Raw genomic sequence first — 17,841 nt, 5'->3', positions numbered from 1 at the left:
TTGCAGGGGAAAAAAACACAATTTAATTATCCAAAAAAGTGCCACAAAAATTTACCATGATAAACTAAATACACTAGTCCAAGAAACATCACCTAACTCGCCAACTTCCAAAACTCCCAAAATTCAAAAACAAAAGGCAATGTAAAACATCGTTTCTAAAAGACAATCATATCATCAGATTTAATCAACTTCTTCCATCTTGCTACCCTCAGCATCGGCGTCCACATCCTCCAGAGGAGGCATGTCAGCATCTGCCTCACCAGCATCCTCATCGATGCTCAGCCCAAGCTTCAGCATCCTGTGAATTCTGTTGCCGAAAGTGTTGGGATCATCAAGGCTGAACCCAGAAGTAAGAAGGGCAGTTTCAAAGAGCAAGAGAACAAGATCCTTCACAGATTTGTCATTCTTGTCAGCATCAGCACGCTTCCTCAGCTCCTCCATGATGGGATTCTCAGGGTTGATCTCCATCGTCTTCTTGCTCGACATATAACCAGCCATGCTGCTGTCCCTCAATGCCTGTGCTTTCATGATCCTTTCCATGTTCGCTGTCCATCCATATTCACCAGTCACCAGACAGCAAGGAGAATCCACAACACGGTCAGACACCACAACCTTCTCCACCCTGTCACCCAACACATCCTTGATCACCTTGCATAGACCATCAAATTTCTCCTTCAATTCTTCCTTCTTTTTCTTTTCATCTTCACTCTCGTCGAGTTTCAGGCCTTCCTTAGTAGCAGACACCAACTTCTTTCCCTCAAATTCCTTGAGCTGGCCGACAGCATATTCATCAATGGCATCAACCATGTAGAGCACCTCGTACCCCTTTTTCTTGAGCTTTTCCAGGAAAGGAGAATTCTCAACAGCTTTCTTGCTTTCACCAGTAATGAAGTATATGTCATTCTGTCCTTCCTTCATCCTGGTAACATAGTCCTTCAGGCTGGTCAACTCATCACCACTCTTGGTGGAGTGATACCTGAGCAATTCAGCTAGTTTTGACTTGTTCTGAGAATCCTCATGAATACCCAATTTCAGGTTCTTAGAGAAGGCTTCATAGAACTTGTTATAATCCTCCTTGTTCTCGGCAATTTCAAAGAACATCTCAATGCATTTCTTGACCAAGTTCTTCCTGATGACTTTCAGGATCTTGTTCTGCTGCAGCATTTCTCTAGAAATGTTGAGAGGAAGATCCTCAGAATCCACAATACCCTTAACAAAGCTAAGATATTCTGGAATCAACTCCTCACAGTTGTCCATGATGAAAACACGGCGGACATACAGTTTGATGTTGTTAGGCTTCTTCCTTGTGTCAAAGAGATCAAAAGGTGCCCTCTTGGGAATAAAGAGGATAGCCTTAAACTCCAGCTGACCCTCAACAGAAAAGTGCTTAACAGCCAAATGCTCTTCCCAATCATTGGTAAGACTCTTATAAAAAGCAGCATATTCTTCTTTTGTAATCTCTTCAGGTTTCCTCATCCAGATAGGCTTCTGCTTGTTCACCAATGACCATTCATGAGATACCTCCTTAATCTTCTTCTTTTTCTTCTCCTCCTTTTCCTTTTCTTCGTCCACATCTTCAACTTTACCCTCCTCTTCCTTCTTCTCTTCCTCATCCTCATCGTCAGAAATCTCCTTTTCTGTAGTCTTCTCAATCCAAAGAGAAATTGGATAGCTAATGAACTCAGAATGCTTCTTAATCAAGTCCTTCAGACGGCGTTCCTCAAGATACTCAAGTTGATCTTCCTTGAGAAACAAAGTTATCTTCGTTCCCCTACCAAGATTCTCACCAGATGTATCCCTTGTCACACTGAATGACCCACCAGCTTGGGACTCCCAGACATACTGCTCATCATCATTGTGCTTTGTGGTGACAATGACCTTCTCAGCTACAAGATAAGCTGAGTAGAAACCAACACCAAACTGTCCAATCATGCTCACATCAGCACCAGCAGCCAGGGCTTCCATGAATTCCTTGGTTCCAGACCTTGCAATAGTACCCAGGTTGTTCACCAAATCTGGAACATAAAAGAACACAAAGCATTAGAAATAACATTTTGTCACGCAGTCAATAATCTCACTAAAAACAACAAAACAATATGAACTTACCAGCCTTAGTCATGCCGATACCACTGTCAACAATAGTTAATGTGTTGTTTGTCTTGTCAGGAATAATATGGATGAACAACTCTGGCTGAGCATCTAGCTTGGTCTTGTCTGTCAGACTCTCAAATCGAATCTTGTCCAAAGCCTGCGTTTAAAGAGTATGGAGATATAATGATATAAATCAAATATAATGCCCATAATAGGAAAAGGAACACCCAGAACACCAAACATACGTAAAATATGATACAGGGTAACCCACAGCCATACCAAACCCACCCGCACCCTTCCAATTAAAAGAATATATATTGCCACCATCAATTTAGCATAAGAAACAGTTATAACAATACAAATCATAGTACACTATTCCAGTGAAAACACTACATAGTACTGGTAATTCTTGGAATATGGGAAAAACAGGTATAGCGACCAACAGCTTTATGTGGCAGAAAAATCATTCAATTTGATTTTCTTATTTCAATAAAAATAAATTTCCAGCGTCACTTTGGTATAAAGCTACCATTGGAAAGGCACATCATAAACATTATCAAATTAAAACCTCATCAATTGTATTCTGAAACAATAACAGAACTGTTTGCATGAAAAAAAATCAATAAAAATTGGTAAACAATGGGAATAGAATCATGTCCAACAAATCATCCATGTCTTCAAGCAAAGAAATAGAAAATACTAAATGATCACAAACAATGATCGCAATAAAGATTTATACAAACCTAAAAATCATCATGTTTGGTAACACTGAAACACACAATCATGGACAATAAAACTTGATAAACAGCATAAGAAGCTGAAATGAGCATTATGGAAAAGAAAAGAATCTGAAGGAGAAAGTGAGGAAGGAATGTTACATCAGAGGAATTGCTGATGAGCTCACGGAGGAAGATCTCCTTGTTGCTGTAGAAGGTGTTGATAATAAGACTGAGAAGCTGGTTGATCTCGGCCTGAAAAGCAAACGTCTCAGCTTCCGCCATTTCTGATCCGCCTCCTCCTACCACAACGACAACGAGTGAGAGAGAGAGTGAAAGTTGTAGAGAAGATGTGAAAAACGAAATGAAGAGAAGGAGTGGATACAAAGTTATATAGGAAACGTTATTTAGGGTTTTGAGTTTCTAGATCTTTCCACGGTCTAACTAAAATGTTTAAAGATCGCATTCCACGGACCCAATGCTATATTTGGGTCCACTTCATTTTTAAATGCTCCGCTGTCCCTCCACCTGCTTTACTTCATTTCCTGCCCTTAGATTCAATGCTATATATAACATCTTACATTTAAAATACAAATAACAGATCTTAAAAAAAAATTATATATATATATATATATAAAGGTAATTAAGAAATATATTTTTACATATGCACAAAGTATATTATTATATTTAAGCATGCACATGTCTGAGTCTGAATTATATTTTTTTTAAATGAGTCGTTACAATGCTTTAAATGTTTTCACGTAATTTCTCAAAATATTATCAATCTAATTGGTCACATGATTAATTACTTATTGTTTTATTTAAAAAATATAAAAATATTTTTTCAGTTCATAATAATAATAATAATAACATGATTTGAATTTAAAATATTGTGCTTATTAACTTCAACTTTTTATAACTATATTGACCTTAATGAATACATATAAGGATGACTTTTGAAAAAAAAATGTAAATCACACAATTTCATCTTTATATGTATATATATCTCATATACTTACATTTAAAACAAGATGTAATGTTCTATTAATGAATTTCTTTTTCTATCTTAATTAAAATGTGACATAATATATAGGTAGTGAAAATCACTAATTGTTAATTTAAATTAATTATTAATTATTAACTTTAAGACACTACATAAATTATGTTTAACTGTTTATAAAACTAAAAAAATAAGAAAGATAATTCATTAAATATGTAATGTAATATTATATATATATATATATATATAATGCAGACAAACATATGTAGTTTTTTTTTATTGTAATCCATAAATTTACTTGTTAGAGTTTAATTCTTATATGTTTGCTTCATTTGTTAATAATTAGTTAAAAAGTCATATTTATTAAAACAAAATTTAGAAACTGTGAAATGTATTGTCAATTTCATTTTAAGATCAATATCTAAGCTCTATAGTACTGGCCGCATCCCGCATCCGGGCTCTAAGCCCGGATTAGCGAGACAAAGGTCATATCGGGCACGCGCTGAACAATAACAGCCCGGAGTCTGGACAGATCACACCCGAACCCGGGGACCTCATCTCAGGTCCAGGGCCCAATACAACCCTAAACCACCTCAAGATACGTGCATTATATATATGAGACCATTATTCGTGCAAACCCTAATTTTGGCATCGGAGTCTCTTTTGCAGGTACCTCCCCCATCTTGGAGCACCAATACATCAGCAAAGGAGGCTCACCGATCTTACCCGGCGGATCAGCTCTACAGCAGATTTCCGGTAAGAACATTTGGCGCCCACCGTGGGGCCGATCAGACCAAGCTCTTATCGGCTACCCGCACGGTCCGTACCAGGAACCGCATCAGACGAGCACCCAAGCAAAATGAGCAACGAACATACAGCTTCAGGAGACTCGACCCGCGTCACCAACCTGACAATCCTAAAGAGCACAACTGCCCACGCTCAAACCCAATGGCGGTACCCCGATCGTCCCTCCGACTCACCACCTGGCCCCGGCGAGACAGTCCGGGACCTGGAAGACCGGGGAGCAGGGCCTAGCCCCCCAAACCAATTAGTAAGCACAATTGCGGGCGGCTTCGCAGGGGGCGGCGCCAGCAGCTCGTCCCGGAAAAAACACCTACGTAAAGTCAACCGCGTACACCCCGCCACGTATACTGTACACCGAGACTCGCCCACCATATCTTTCACCAACGACGTCTACGTTGGAATCAATCCAAATCAGGACGACCCCATGGTCGTGACAGTAACTTTAGCCAATTGGGAAGTTCGCAGGACCCTAGTCGACCAGGGAAGCTCGGTCGATGTCCTATACTGGCCAACATTCCTCAGGTTAGACATTCCCCACTCTCTCGTACAACCTCACACCGAACCTTTGGTCGGTTTTGCAGGAGCAACCATCCACCCCAGAGGACGAGTGGACCTATTGACGACCTTCGGAACACCGCCGGCCTCCCGGCAAATCCTGGTTCGGTACCTACTGGTGGAGGCCAACTCCACCTATAACACCATCATCGGCAGGTCAACCCTAAACCAACTCGGGGCGGTAGTGTCCACCCCGCATCTTACCATGAAATTTTCGGGGCACGACGGAAAAGTCATCTCCATCAGAGCAAACCAGCAGGAAGCGCGACAATGCTACATAGACAGCCTAGAAACTGCCCTCTCAATCAGACAACACAAAAGCGACTTCACTGTTCTAACCCGTGCTGACCACGAGGAAACCACCGACCTCGATCCGAGATCCGACGCTCACGATGAGCGGCCCAGTCCCGTCGATGAGCTCGACGATCTCCAAATCGGAAAGCTCCCCAGCCAAACAACAAAGATCAGCAAACAATTAGACCCAAACTACGACAACAACTCCAGGAAGAAATCCTCAGGAACGCCGATCTCTTCGCTTGGTCCAGCGCTGACATGCCCGGTATAGACGCCAACTTCATCTGCCACAGGTTAGCGATACACAAAGAGGCCAAGCCGGTCGCACAAAGAAAAAGGAAGGTCGACGGCGAAAGACGGGATGCCGTCATCATAGAAACTCAGAAACTGCTCAACGCCGGTTTCATCCGGGAAGTCAGGTACACTACCTGGCTGGAAAACGTAGTCCTAGTAAAGAAGAACTTAGGAAAGTGGCGCATGTGCGTCGATTACACCGACCTCAACAGAGCATGCCCCAAGGACTCGTACCCCTTGCCGAGCATCGTTAGGTTAGTCGACGGAGCATCCGGGCATGCCCTCCTCAGCTTCCTCGACGCCTATTCCGGGTACAACCAGATAATGATGTATCCACCGGATGAAGTACACACGTCCTTCATCACTGATCGCGCCAACTACTGTTACCGGGTGATGCCCTTCGGCCTCAAGAACGTAGGGGCAACCTACCAGCGGCTGATGGACAAAGCTTTCCACCACCAAATCGGGCGAAACATGGAGGTCTACGTGGACGACATGGTGGTAAAAACCATCTCGGCAACGGACCATGCCTCCGACCTTGTCGAGGTGTTCGCCCAGATCAGAAAGCACAACATGCGTCTCAACCCGGAGAAATGCGTCTTCGGTGTCCGGGGAGGAAGGTTTCTTGGCTTCATGGAGGAATCGAAGCCAACCCCGAGAAGTGCGAGGCCATCGTACACATGCAAAGCCCACAAACGGTAAAGGAGATGCAACGCCTGGCCGGACGGCTGGTCTCACTGTCCCGGTTTATCCCCAAACTTGCGGAGAAGGCGGGACCAATTTTCACCCTGCTAAAGAAACCAAAAGACTTCTCGTGGACCGACCAGTGTGAAGCAGCTTTCCAAAGCTTCAAAAATTTCCTCACAACCCCGCCAATCTTGCAAAGGCCGGATCACAACACCGACCTCCTTCTTTACCTGACAGTGGCAGAAGGCGCCATCAGCGCCGTCATTGTACAAGAGCATCAGAAGGCGCAAACCCCAATCTACTTCATCAGTCGGGTCCTCCAAGACGCAAAAAGAAGGTACCAAATGGTCGAAAAGCTGGCGTTGGCACTGGTCACCGCAGCCCGACGACTCCGACCTTACTTCCAAAGCCACCAGGTGGTAGTCAAAACCGACTACCCCATCAAACAAATCCTGCGAAAGCCTGAGCTTGCCGGATGCATGATTGTCTGGTCAATAGAACTGTTAGAGTTCGGAATCCGGTACGAAAGCCGCGGACCTCTAAAAGCCCAATGTTTGGCCGACTTCGTAACCGAGCTCACGCCGGCCACCACAGAAGAACCCCAAGCATGGACCCTCCATGTAGACGGATCCTCCAACTCCAAAGGAGGAGGTGCAGGCATCATCCTGGAAGGACCAAACCAAATCACTGTGGAACAATCCCTCAAGTTCGGATTTAAAGCAACTAATAACCAGGCAGAGTACGAAGCTCTCCTCGTCGGACTAAGATTAGCCCGGGACCTCGGAGCTCGAAGAGTAAGCTGCAACAGCGATTCCAAACTCATGGTAGAACAGCTTAGTGGAACGTACCAAGCAAAGGACGCCCTCCTATAGAGATACTTTCATACCGCAGCCCAACAGATCTCGTCTTTCGATAAGTTCTCCATAAAACACGTACCGCGAGAGCAGAACACCAGAGCAGACCTACTGTCAAAACTCGCCAGTACCAAAAAGCCCGGGCAACACCGAACTATTATCTAGGAAGCCTTGCACTCACCCAGCCTGGATGATAAAACTGTCAATGTCAACGACAGCAAAGAGCTAGGATGGATGACAGACATATGGAACTACCTAAAAGATGGAGCCCTGCCTACAGATAAGGATGAGGCAAGGAAGGTGAGAATGCGATCAGCAAAGTTCACCATCGTCGACGGTGAATTATTCAAACGCGGAATTTCCACCCCACTGCTCAAATGTTTGACCATATCTCAAGAAGCCTATGTTGTCAAGGAAATTCATCACGGAGTATGCGGAATGCACTCCGGAGCTCGCTCGATGGCAGCCAGGGTACTCCGGGCTGGATACTACTGGCCCACCTTGAAGTCATATTGCCAAAACTACATCCAGAAATGCAAAGAGTGCCAGCAATTTGGCAACGCGCATCGGCAGCCCCCCGAGGCTCTTCACCACATGATGGCAGCATGGCCTTTCTCCTAGTGGGGAATGGACATCCTTGGGCCTTTCCCCCCGCGAAGGGTCAGTTAAAGTTCCTCCTGGTGGCAATCGACTACTTCACCAAGTGGATCGAGGCGTGTCCACTTGCCAAGATCACCACGAAAAACGTGCGAAAGTTCACATGGAAAAACATTGTTTGCAGATTCGGAATTCCCCACACCATTGTCACTGACAACGGGCGGCAGTTCATCGCAGAAGAATTCGAAGTCTTCCTCCAAGAACTCGGAATCAAGCACTTGCCGACCTCGGTGGAGCACCCCCAAACCAACGGTCAGGCCGAAGCAGCCAATAAGGTCATCCTCCGGGAACTCAAGAAACGACTTAGGGAACACAAAAGGGGAGTGGCCCGACATGCTTCCCGGCATCCTCTGGGCATACCATTGCACCCCACAGTCAACCACGCAAGAAACACCTTACAGACTAACTTATGGAGCCGACGCAATGATCCCGGTAGAGGTCGGACAAACATCCCACCGACGCCAAGTCTTCAACAATGAACAAAATAACCACGAGCTAGCAACGGACCTCGACCTGCTAGACGAGCTCCGAGACGAAGCCCAAATCCACGCAGAAGCTTGCAAACTCCGGGCCGCCTGGAGATACAACTCCCGGGTGAAACCCCGGTCTTTCCGGGAAGGCGACCTGGTATGGCGGCTACTCGGAGAAGCACGAAAGGACACGTCAGACGGGAAGCTGGCACCCACTTGGGGCGGCCCATTCCGAGTCGCAGAAAACCTGAAAAACAGAGCCTACCGGCTAGAGGAGCTCAGCGGGAAGCCCGTTCCACGAACTTGGAACGCTACCCACCTCAAATTTTACTTCAATTAAACTTTGTACAAATAGACGGTGCACTTTTTTCCCACCTCAGGAAAAACACACTAACTGAGAAGGGTTTTTAACGAGGCACACGACTTTCGTCAATAAAATGACTCGTTTCTTTTATATACTCGAAATCCCTTACGGTGCTATTACCCGGTTATTCAAATAGAGGTCGAAAACGAATCTCACTTTACTCAAATAGAAGTCGAACACGAACCTCACGTCACTCAAATAGAGGTCGAAAACGAACCTCATTTCACTCAAATAGAGGTCGAAAACGAACCTCACTTTACTCAAATAGAGGTCGAAAACGAACCTCATTTCACTCAAATAAAGGTCGAAAACGAACCTCACTTCATTCAAATAGAGGTCGAAAACGAACCTCACTTTACTCAAATAGAGGTCGAACACGAACCTCACGTCACCCAAATGGAGGTCGAACACGAACCTCACTTCACTCAAATAGAGGTCGCAAACGAACCTCACTTTATTCAAGTGGAGACCAAAAACGAACCCCACTTTACTCAAACAAAGGTCGAAAACGAACCCCATCTTACCCCGTCACAAGACAAAAAGAAACCTCATTATTAACGGTTGCAAATAAACCTCACCACCAAAAACACAGGGCAAAAAGCCAATCTGAACTTCGTCGTAACAAAAATCAGGGTGGAAATAGCAACACCTAAACAAAACTTGCATAACTGAGAAGTATAATTCATAAGACAGTCAGAAACAGGAAATACAAAAATTATCCTATACAGAGGCATTGTCACTAGAACTCTCCTCGACGTCGTCCTCCCGGACTAACCGCCCGAAGCGGACAACTTTCTCCAAGTGCATCCCGGAAAAGTCGAACCCCGGCGCAAGGAGCCTAGCCTGCCGGACCGCCTTGAGGAAGCCTCTCTTATGTTCCACCATGATTGAGCGCTCGACTTCCTCGAGTCTCTTCCTCAACGCTGCATTCTCGACTTCTAGAGCCGAAAGACTCTCCCTCTGATGGACCACCTCCGCCTCCTTAGTACTGAGGACCACCTCGTCGCAAAGACGTTCCTCAGATACGGACGCCAGTTCACCCTTCCAAAAGGATATCTCCTCCTCCAGAGAGCGAACCTGGCTAGCATAAGCCTCGTTAGAACGGAGGGCCGCCTCTAACGATCCCCGGGCTTCGGCAAGATCCCTCTGCGCCGCCTGAAGCTCGACCCCCTGCAGCTTCGCCTCGGACAGAGTGGCGGCTAGAACTTTATTCTCCTCCATCAAGGGCTGCACCTGGCCCTTCAACCTTGATAACTCCTCCTGCTGCCGGGACCATTTGCGCTTCCAATAATCCACAATGGTCGTGCCCCTCTACAAAAAGATCTGGGCAACGTCGAAACTTGCCACGGGCCCGGTGGATTCAAACATCGCCTGATCGGCCGCACTCAAGGAGCCCTGCGGAAAAAACTTCTCAAGCGTCAGCGAGGCGCTCCACCAAGAGTCGATCCCCTCCGACGCACTCAGGTGCTCCAACCGTGTTGGCGCACCCTCCTACGCATAACGATACGCAAGGTAGGGACGCTTGGGCGGCCCCCTCGTCGCAGGCGCAGGAGCCGGAACCCCAGAGCCAGAGCCCTCACCACGACGACCGGTTGAGGAGGAGGAGGCTACCGGCCCAACCGCTGGTCCGGTCGCCGGGACGTTACCCCCACCACCGGTGACCTTCGACCATCAAAAACCCCTGCGGTCCTCCCCGCCTACAAAAAATATAGAGCAAAAAATATAAAAATTTCACCAACTAAACAAGAGGCGCAACAAAGTAGCGGATCACAGCCACACGCTGCCCACCTCAACAACAGGAGCGAGCCGCCCAACGGTCGGAATCTCCGCTTCAGAAGCCACACCAGCCTGGCCAACGGCCCGGGAAGTCGACCCAACGACAGCCTCCACCTACGAGGAACGATCCCAACTCAGAAACACTAAGCAAAAGCATGCAAAGGAAAAGCTAACAAGGTGACAAATAGTCCCTACCCCTCGACCAGCAGCCTGCACAGGCACTCCAGCAGAAGGGCGGAGGGGCTCGATATCCGGCTCCGCCAGCCGAGCCCCCCCTTCCGATAGAGAGGTCCCAACTGAGCCCGCCGCCTCGACACCGAAGGCCCCTGCAATAACCCCCGCCACCTCGTGAGGGGCAGCGACTCCCCCGGTCTCCGCCGGGACCCTTTTCCTCTTCCGGTATATCTTCAGGGGGAAACCTCCTCCTCCTCCTGGACCTCAGGACCCTCAAGCTCGGCCACATTGTAGCCATAGCGCTGCTTCCAGCCACGCCACAGTTCCCTTCCCACAATACCTAAGTACAGAAATTAGAGCACATCAGCAGGCATAAAACCCCAACAGCTAAACGAAAACAACAAAATACGCACCCTCCAAGTCTCTCTCCCTGTGCACCGAACGCTCGAGCGACAGGATGAGCTTGCAGTCCAGCGGACGAGGAAGTGCCTTCAAAGCTTCAACAGCAGCCGTCTCCGACGGCGTTAACTTCGACGGATCCACCCCATGAAACCCAACAGGGTCGTGGCACCAATAGAAAGGAAACCTTGGCAGCCCGCCAAAGTAGAATCCCCCGTCCTCCAAAGGGTTGACACCAGCAAGAGTAACCCGAAAAAACTCCTGCCTATAATTTTTATATGAAGGGGAGTAGGGGGTAAACAGACCCCCCTCCTTACCTCCATTTAAAGACAAGGTCCCGTACGTAGGACCACCCGCCTTCAACTGGTAAAAAGAAAGGAAGACCGGCAGGGATACCTCCATCCCTAGAACTCCACTCAAGATCTCGAACGCCCTCAAAAAGCCCCAGCTGTTGGGATGCAACTGACTGGGGGCCGCATTAATATAGTTCAAAAAATCACATTCGAACTGCGTAAAGGGAAGGCAAACACCCAAATCTCTGAAAAAGCTCTCATATACATAAAATGAGGGGGAATCAGCAGACCTTTTCATGTACACACCCTCGCCAGCCGAACAAGGCTCCAGTCGGACCATCCGAGAGACGGAGGGGTCACAAATCCTGTGCGTCTCCCACAGCGCATCGACCTCCAGTTTTGAATCAAAGACACTCGCAAACCTGGCCATTTCGCGTTTGACCCACTCATAACCAGGAATGCCCAGCTCTGAGTCTCCGGGCGGAGGCACCCCTTTTGCCTCGGCAGCGACCACCGCCTTGCCACGTACCCTACCCCTAGTGGAGGCAGAAGACTTGCTGCCATAACCACCAGCCATCGAGAAAACATAAAGAAAACGGAAACGAGGAGCAAGCAAAGACGAGACGTGCGCAAGAAGCCGAGAGACAGAAAAAGAGTAAAACAAAAAGGGCAAAGGCGCGAGAAAGGGAAAAGTCTCTCCCCGAAATTCAAAACCGCCAGGCTACGTGTCGACCAAGGGGCACGCCTGACAAAACATTAAATGCAAGCCATCATCGCTTAACCGCCATTTCCTTTAGTGTGCCGCCCGCACGTTTCAGAAGTGAACAGCCGCGCCACGTGGCGAAGCTCCAGATAGCGTACGCACTAAGTCACTCCCCCTCTAGCAAGCCTGGTCTTAACTCCTCAACCTACGGCTTTCGGAGCTCGGGGGGCTAGTGTACTGGCCGCATCCCGCATCCGGGCTCTAAGCCCAGACTAGCGAGACAAAGGTCATACCGGGCACGCGCTGAACAATAACAGCCCGGAGCCTGGACAGATCACACCCGAACCCGGGGACCTCATCTCAGGCCCAGGGTCCAATACAACCCTAAACTACCTCAAGGTACGTGCATTATATATATGAGACCATTATTCGTGCAAACCCTAACTTTGGCATCAGAGTCTCTTTTGCAGGTACCTCCCCCATCTTGGAGCACCAATACATCAGCAAAGGAGGCTCACCGATCTTACCCGGCGGATCAGCTCTACAGCAGATTTCCAGTAAGAACACAGACAATTAAGGGGAACCAACTAATGTTGGTATTATAATTTATTTATCAATACCAAGAAATCTAATTAACAAATTTATAAAGTTGGACTTCTTTATATTACATCATGTGTAAAAATTGAGGGTATTAAAAAAATTCAATAATAATTACTTTTAGTTTTTCAATCTTTTTTAGTTTAAAAATTGTTTAAAATCCTATATGAAATTATATTAAAAAGAGAATATTTTATTTTGTAATTAAATTAATAATCTAAATCCTAAACTCTTTGCCATTTATTTTCTTTAAAGTCAGAATCATTCTCAAAGTACTTCATCATTCTTTAATATATAGCTATTTCATTTTTCTTTCTTTCAAATTTTTTTAAAAAAATTTAAGATTCAGGGGGTTGACTTAGCCCTGAAGGCTTAGTGGCTTCTCTGGTCTTGTTGGCTTTCTTTGTGGGTTTATTTGGTCTTGTAAATTTTTTGAGTCCTCGCACACATGAGCCAGAGCTAAGTTGGTAGTTGGATTCCATATCAACTCAATACATGACATGCATGTGCATGATCCAATTCACAACATTCTCAACCATTAAGATTATGCATGCAAAATGAGATAAAACCATGAACCAACAGTAAAAAAAACACTTAATATTCTCTTTGTCTACTTTGAGGGAGTTTCTCTTTGTAGTGGTGTTCTACTATTTTTTTTTTTTTAGAGAGAAAGAGTATGTTCTCTCTTAGAGATTCAGAAATAAGAGTTGTAATTTCTTAGTGGGGTTCTTCTTTTCTCTATAGTCTATTTTGTTGTTTTTGTTTCTCATATTTTGTTTTACCTTTGAATTATTATATATTTTGTTATTCTTGAACCCAACATTAGTATTAGAATGAATAGGTTGTTGATATTTGGTACAATGTCGGAGAATATTTTTAGTATGTTATTTAGTTGGAAAATAGTATGATTTTCTACATTAGAAAAAAAAATTAATATGTTTTGTGATTGTGCATAGTATGATTTGCCACATTAGAAAATAAAATGTTATTCTTGTTATTGTTAGTTCATGTCTAGAAAATTTTTAGTAAAAAAACACTTAAGCATATTTATTACTGACATTTCTTTCTTGGAAACTTTCATGATTTATTGTCAATGTTCTAGTAGGTAGAATTAGTGTAGTAGTGCTCGATTTACCATCATTTTTCTAATAAACTTTAAAGGGAATAATTTCTCTATGTGAAAAATTGAAGATAAAAATAACTTTAAAAGACATTTGTTGATGGATGTGACTAAAATAAACTTGTAGATATTATAAATGAAAGTTGAAAAGAGATGAATCATAATGTTATTTCTAATTTGTACTTAATAATGACATTCAATTTTGTCTAGTGATGTAAAAAAGAAAATTGTGAAGGAGATTTCAACAAAACAAATAATAAATGTACAAAATTACTTTAGAGCTTATTACATTTACATGATGAACTCATCTATCAAGTCCTTTATATCTATTTTTTCATAATGTTACTAGAGCTATTCTTGAAGAATAACCGAAGCTAATAAGAAAGATAGTAGGGAAGTTTTAAACAATAATTCAAGAAAATCAAGTTTGAAAAAATATAATTAATGATAATAAAATTAAATAAACACTAAAACTACATCAAATCAATATTCAAGTAACAAAAATGAAGAAAAATCTCTTTATTATTGTCATATGTGTTGATAATAAGATTGAGAAATTGGTTGATCTCAACCTGAAAAGCAAACATCTCGACCTCGTCATTTCCAATCTGCCTTTGCAAAGAAATTGTGAGGGATGAAAATAATAAAGATATAAAGTCTGAGTGAATGTGAAGTTATATTAGAAGTGTTAGCTAGTATTTTTAATTTCTAAATTGCTCTATGGTCTAAATAATAATGTTTAATAATCATAGACCCATTGTTATATTTTGACTCCACTTTGTTTTGAAATATATAATTAGTATAAACATAGCTTAAATTACTGATATAAACTTTTAATTATGTCTTGAATTTTCTATAAATAATTTTGTTTTAATATAAAGTTATTTTAAATTACTGATATTTAAAATATTAAAATTTAATTTAAAAATAAAATGTTATATTATCATCCAATCACAAACTAACATATATTATATGTTTGTTATTTTTATAATAACTATTTTAAAAATCACAGTTTTTTATGGTGTTAAAAAAATTGTAACAGTACATATAAATTAAAATCATAAATAATTTGTATGCTTAAGAATGGACTTTTTTATAATTAAAGAATCAACACGATGATTGGATCCTCTTTCAGAAGAAAATATAATGCTTTCATGAGTACTACCTTGCTAATTTGGTTTTTGACTTATCAGATGATAAATTAGTTCTGTGCTTCACTCACTTATATTGATTTAGGTTTCATGTATGAATATTAAGGGATTAGTTCTATATAAGGTGAGTGTGTTGTTATAAATTTTTTCGATTTCAAATTCCATTTTCACATATAAAAAAAAGTTACATGTATAGATTTGTGAGAAACATGTAGAATTAAATATCTGAATTATCGGATAAAATATTTAATTTAATAATCTTTTTATTAAAAAAATAGAAATGGACTATTTGGTTCATAGAGTGGGCTAGTCAGTCTCATTAAATGAGTTGGACAAACTTTTTAATAATAAATAAATTTCTTAAGAAAATAAGTTTCGTTGGTTGTCTTAACCCACAGGGCTTATTGGCTTCTTTGGCCCAGTGGGCTTTTTAGTCTGTAAATTTTTTGGGTCTTGGCCCACTTGAACCAGAGCTAAGTGGTTAGTTGGATTCCATGTCAACTAAATACATGCCATGATCCAATTATAATGCAAGCTCAATCCAAAAACCCTATCATTTATAGGCTTATCTAAGTTTCTGATATATATGACACACAAGTTATTTATTAGTAAAATGACTTTTCCTATCATTATATATATGTTTTTTTCTGAGTGTCTCTCTTTGTGATTATTTATAATACTGAATTATTATTCTTCTTCTTCTTTTGAATAGCATAAGAATCTTTGAACAAGTTAGACGCTCCTGCTCAATTATGATTGTTAAAAATGACTTGTAGCTATCCTGATGGAAACAAGTTCACTTTGTCATGATTCCCAAACAGAGAATAGAACTTGTTTATCAACCAGAGACCCATCATCATGAACCTATAAGATAATGTGATCAAGATGCTCCCATCAAGTTAAATAAAATATAAAAATTGCTTTTAAAACTATGTGCCATTGGATAATAAGTGCATGTATGTGCAGTTTAATTATGAAAAAAAAAATACTCTAACCATAGATGATAATTGGACTTAAATTCATCAATTATCATATATATAGTAGACACGTGGTATTACTATTTATTGATATTATCGATATTAATTTTATTGAAAAATTCATTTGACTATGAATTTCTTTTACTAACTATATATAAACTGATAAAAATAATTTTTTAAAATTAAATTAATTCAGACATGGACTAATATTATTTTTTTGACATTGTTTTTTTTTTAAATAAAGAAAAAATAGAAAATCCACTAATACATTGGCATACCATTGATGACTTGTGGAGTTGATTGGACGTGTTCAACTCAAAGTACTGTAATTGGAGTAAAAGGATGATCTTATAGTATTCTAACTTTCCAGGCATTACATCCAATAATTTATAGCATTTGTAAAGTGATTTTGGGAACAGATACCAGAACTTACGGATATATTTAGACAGTTATGATAGGATCAGACAGTCAATTGATTTAATGTGATTTTTTTTAGTTAGGACCACACTATATCATTTATCAAAGATGAAGGTTTTATTCAAGCTAACAATCACTGAAACTGACTTTGAAACGAGACTCAAATTTAAGACCATATATTTTTTTTTAAAATTATAAATGATTTTAGTACGAAATATGTTCGCACAGATGATATAAAATCTACGTGATGTTAATTATTTAATTTCCTGTGCATTCTTTGTTGTATCTTTTCTTATTTGGTGATTAGTAATAAGAGATCCTTAATTCAATCCAAAAACTCAAAGATAAAGTAAAGGAAAATGATAATCAATTTATACAGTATTGATATTCTTTTATATTTATTATGAAAAATTAGACGTTGTAGTTGTAATTCTAATGGTCAAAGTTGACATAATATATGTAGATTCGTTTATTATTATAGATGTAATTCTTATGAATAAAAAAAAAAAATATATATATATATATATATATATATTATTTATTACATAATTAATTATGAAAAGAGATGAGTTTAAAAAGTGATGTTAACAATTTTTTTTAACTCATATCATCTGATATTTATGTTTCTTAATTAAATATTTAAGTTTAATTCCTATTTTAAATATCAAGTCACAATTAAAAAAAAAGTGATTTTATAAAAATTGTTGTATGAACTTTTATATGTATATCATTATTCAAAGAGAAATAGAACAAAATGAAAAAAATATGTTATATGAATTTTTGTTTGTATGCTATCAATTATCTTTTTAATGATGAAATTATTGAAAGACAGAGGAGATGATCTTCATAGAGGAAAAAAAAAAGCAAAAACTCAATGGAGCATCTTGGAAAGGTTTTGAAAAAGTATAATGAAGATTTGGAGAAAAACAATTAAAATTAATGAATCCATGAGTGTTTAAACCCCTTCACATTTGCTCACGCGGTAGGTGATAAATCTCAATTATAGAGAAATTGCTAAGGATGTCGACCTATCTGGTCTTATCTCTAATTGCAATCACAAGTTGGAGGAATTGGCGAAATAATTAGAAAGAAACAAAGATTTCAATTGTTTCTAATAGTCAAGGGTGTGTGATATGGATATGATGATCAAGCCTCCCAAACGTGTGAATTGGGGAAGTGTAACTTGGCAGTTCTTCTTGCATATATATATATGTTTTTGGATGCCAATGGACCTTATTATATTGATGGGATTTCATTATTATGTCACTAACAAATCATGCATTGGTTTGGTTCCATCAATCAATAATAATCCGTGCTTGGGGATTCAAAAGTCCTCTTGATGTGCATCGAATTCACCACTTGCTGGACTCTATTGCACGTGTGTGCCATGCATTAAGGACAAAAGTTCCTATGATGCTACCCTAGTAGACCTCTCCAAGGGTCCACCT

The 17,841-nt window shown here is 41.3% G+C and overlaps 1 protein-coding gene across 1 annotated transcript; it reads right to left on the bottom strand.

Annotated features, from left to right (window-relative positions):
• Window positions 1-3,199, bottom strand: LOC109814325 (heat shock cognate protein 80). Its single transcript, XM_020378733.3, has 3 exons — window positions 2,970-3,199; window positions 2,107-2,248; window positions 1-2,015 (listed from the first exon to the last, which is right to left on the bottom strand). The coding sequence occupies exons 1-3, from the start codon at window positions 3,090-3,092 to the stop codon at window positions 181-183; spliced, it is 2,100 nt and encodes a 699-aa protein (XP_020234322.1). The 5' UTR covers window positions 3,093-3,199; the 3' UTR covers window positions 1-180.
• Between the last annotated feature and the right edge of the window lie 14,642 nt (window positions 3,200-17,841).

This window comes from Cajanus cajan, chromosome 9 (assembly GCF_000230855.2).
Source record: "Cajanus cajan strain Asha chromosome 9, NIPB_CcT2T_4, whole genome shotgun sequence".
NCBI classification, from domain to species: domain Eukaryota; kingdom Viridiplantae; phylum Streptophyta; class Magnoliopsida; order Fabales; family Fabaceae; genus Cajanus; species Cajanus cajan.
The sequence above is the reverse complement of the archived record's forward strand: the minus strand, read 5'-3'. Positions and strand labels throughout refer to the sequence as shown.

What these genes read in the sequence shown, in the direction of transcription:
- LOC109814325 (XM_020378733.3), bottom strand. Translation starts at nt 3,092, where the DNA reads ATGGCGGAAGCTGAGACGTTTGCTTTTCAGGCCGAGATCAACCAGCTT. An exon ending in TCATCAGCAATTCCTCTGAT is followed by an intron (nt 2,249 to 2,969) that starts GTAACATTCCTT and finishes CTTTAAACGCAG; the next exon opens with GCTTTGGACAAGATTCGATT. An exon ending in TATCGGCATGACTAAGGCTG is followed by an intron (nt 2,016 to 2,106) that starts GTAAGTTCATAT and finishes TTTATGTTCCAG; the next exon opens with ATTTGGTGAACAACCTGGGT.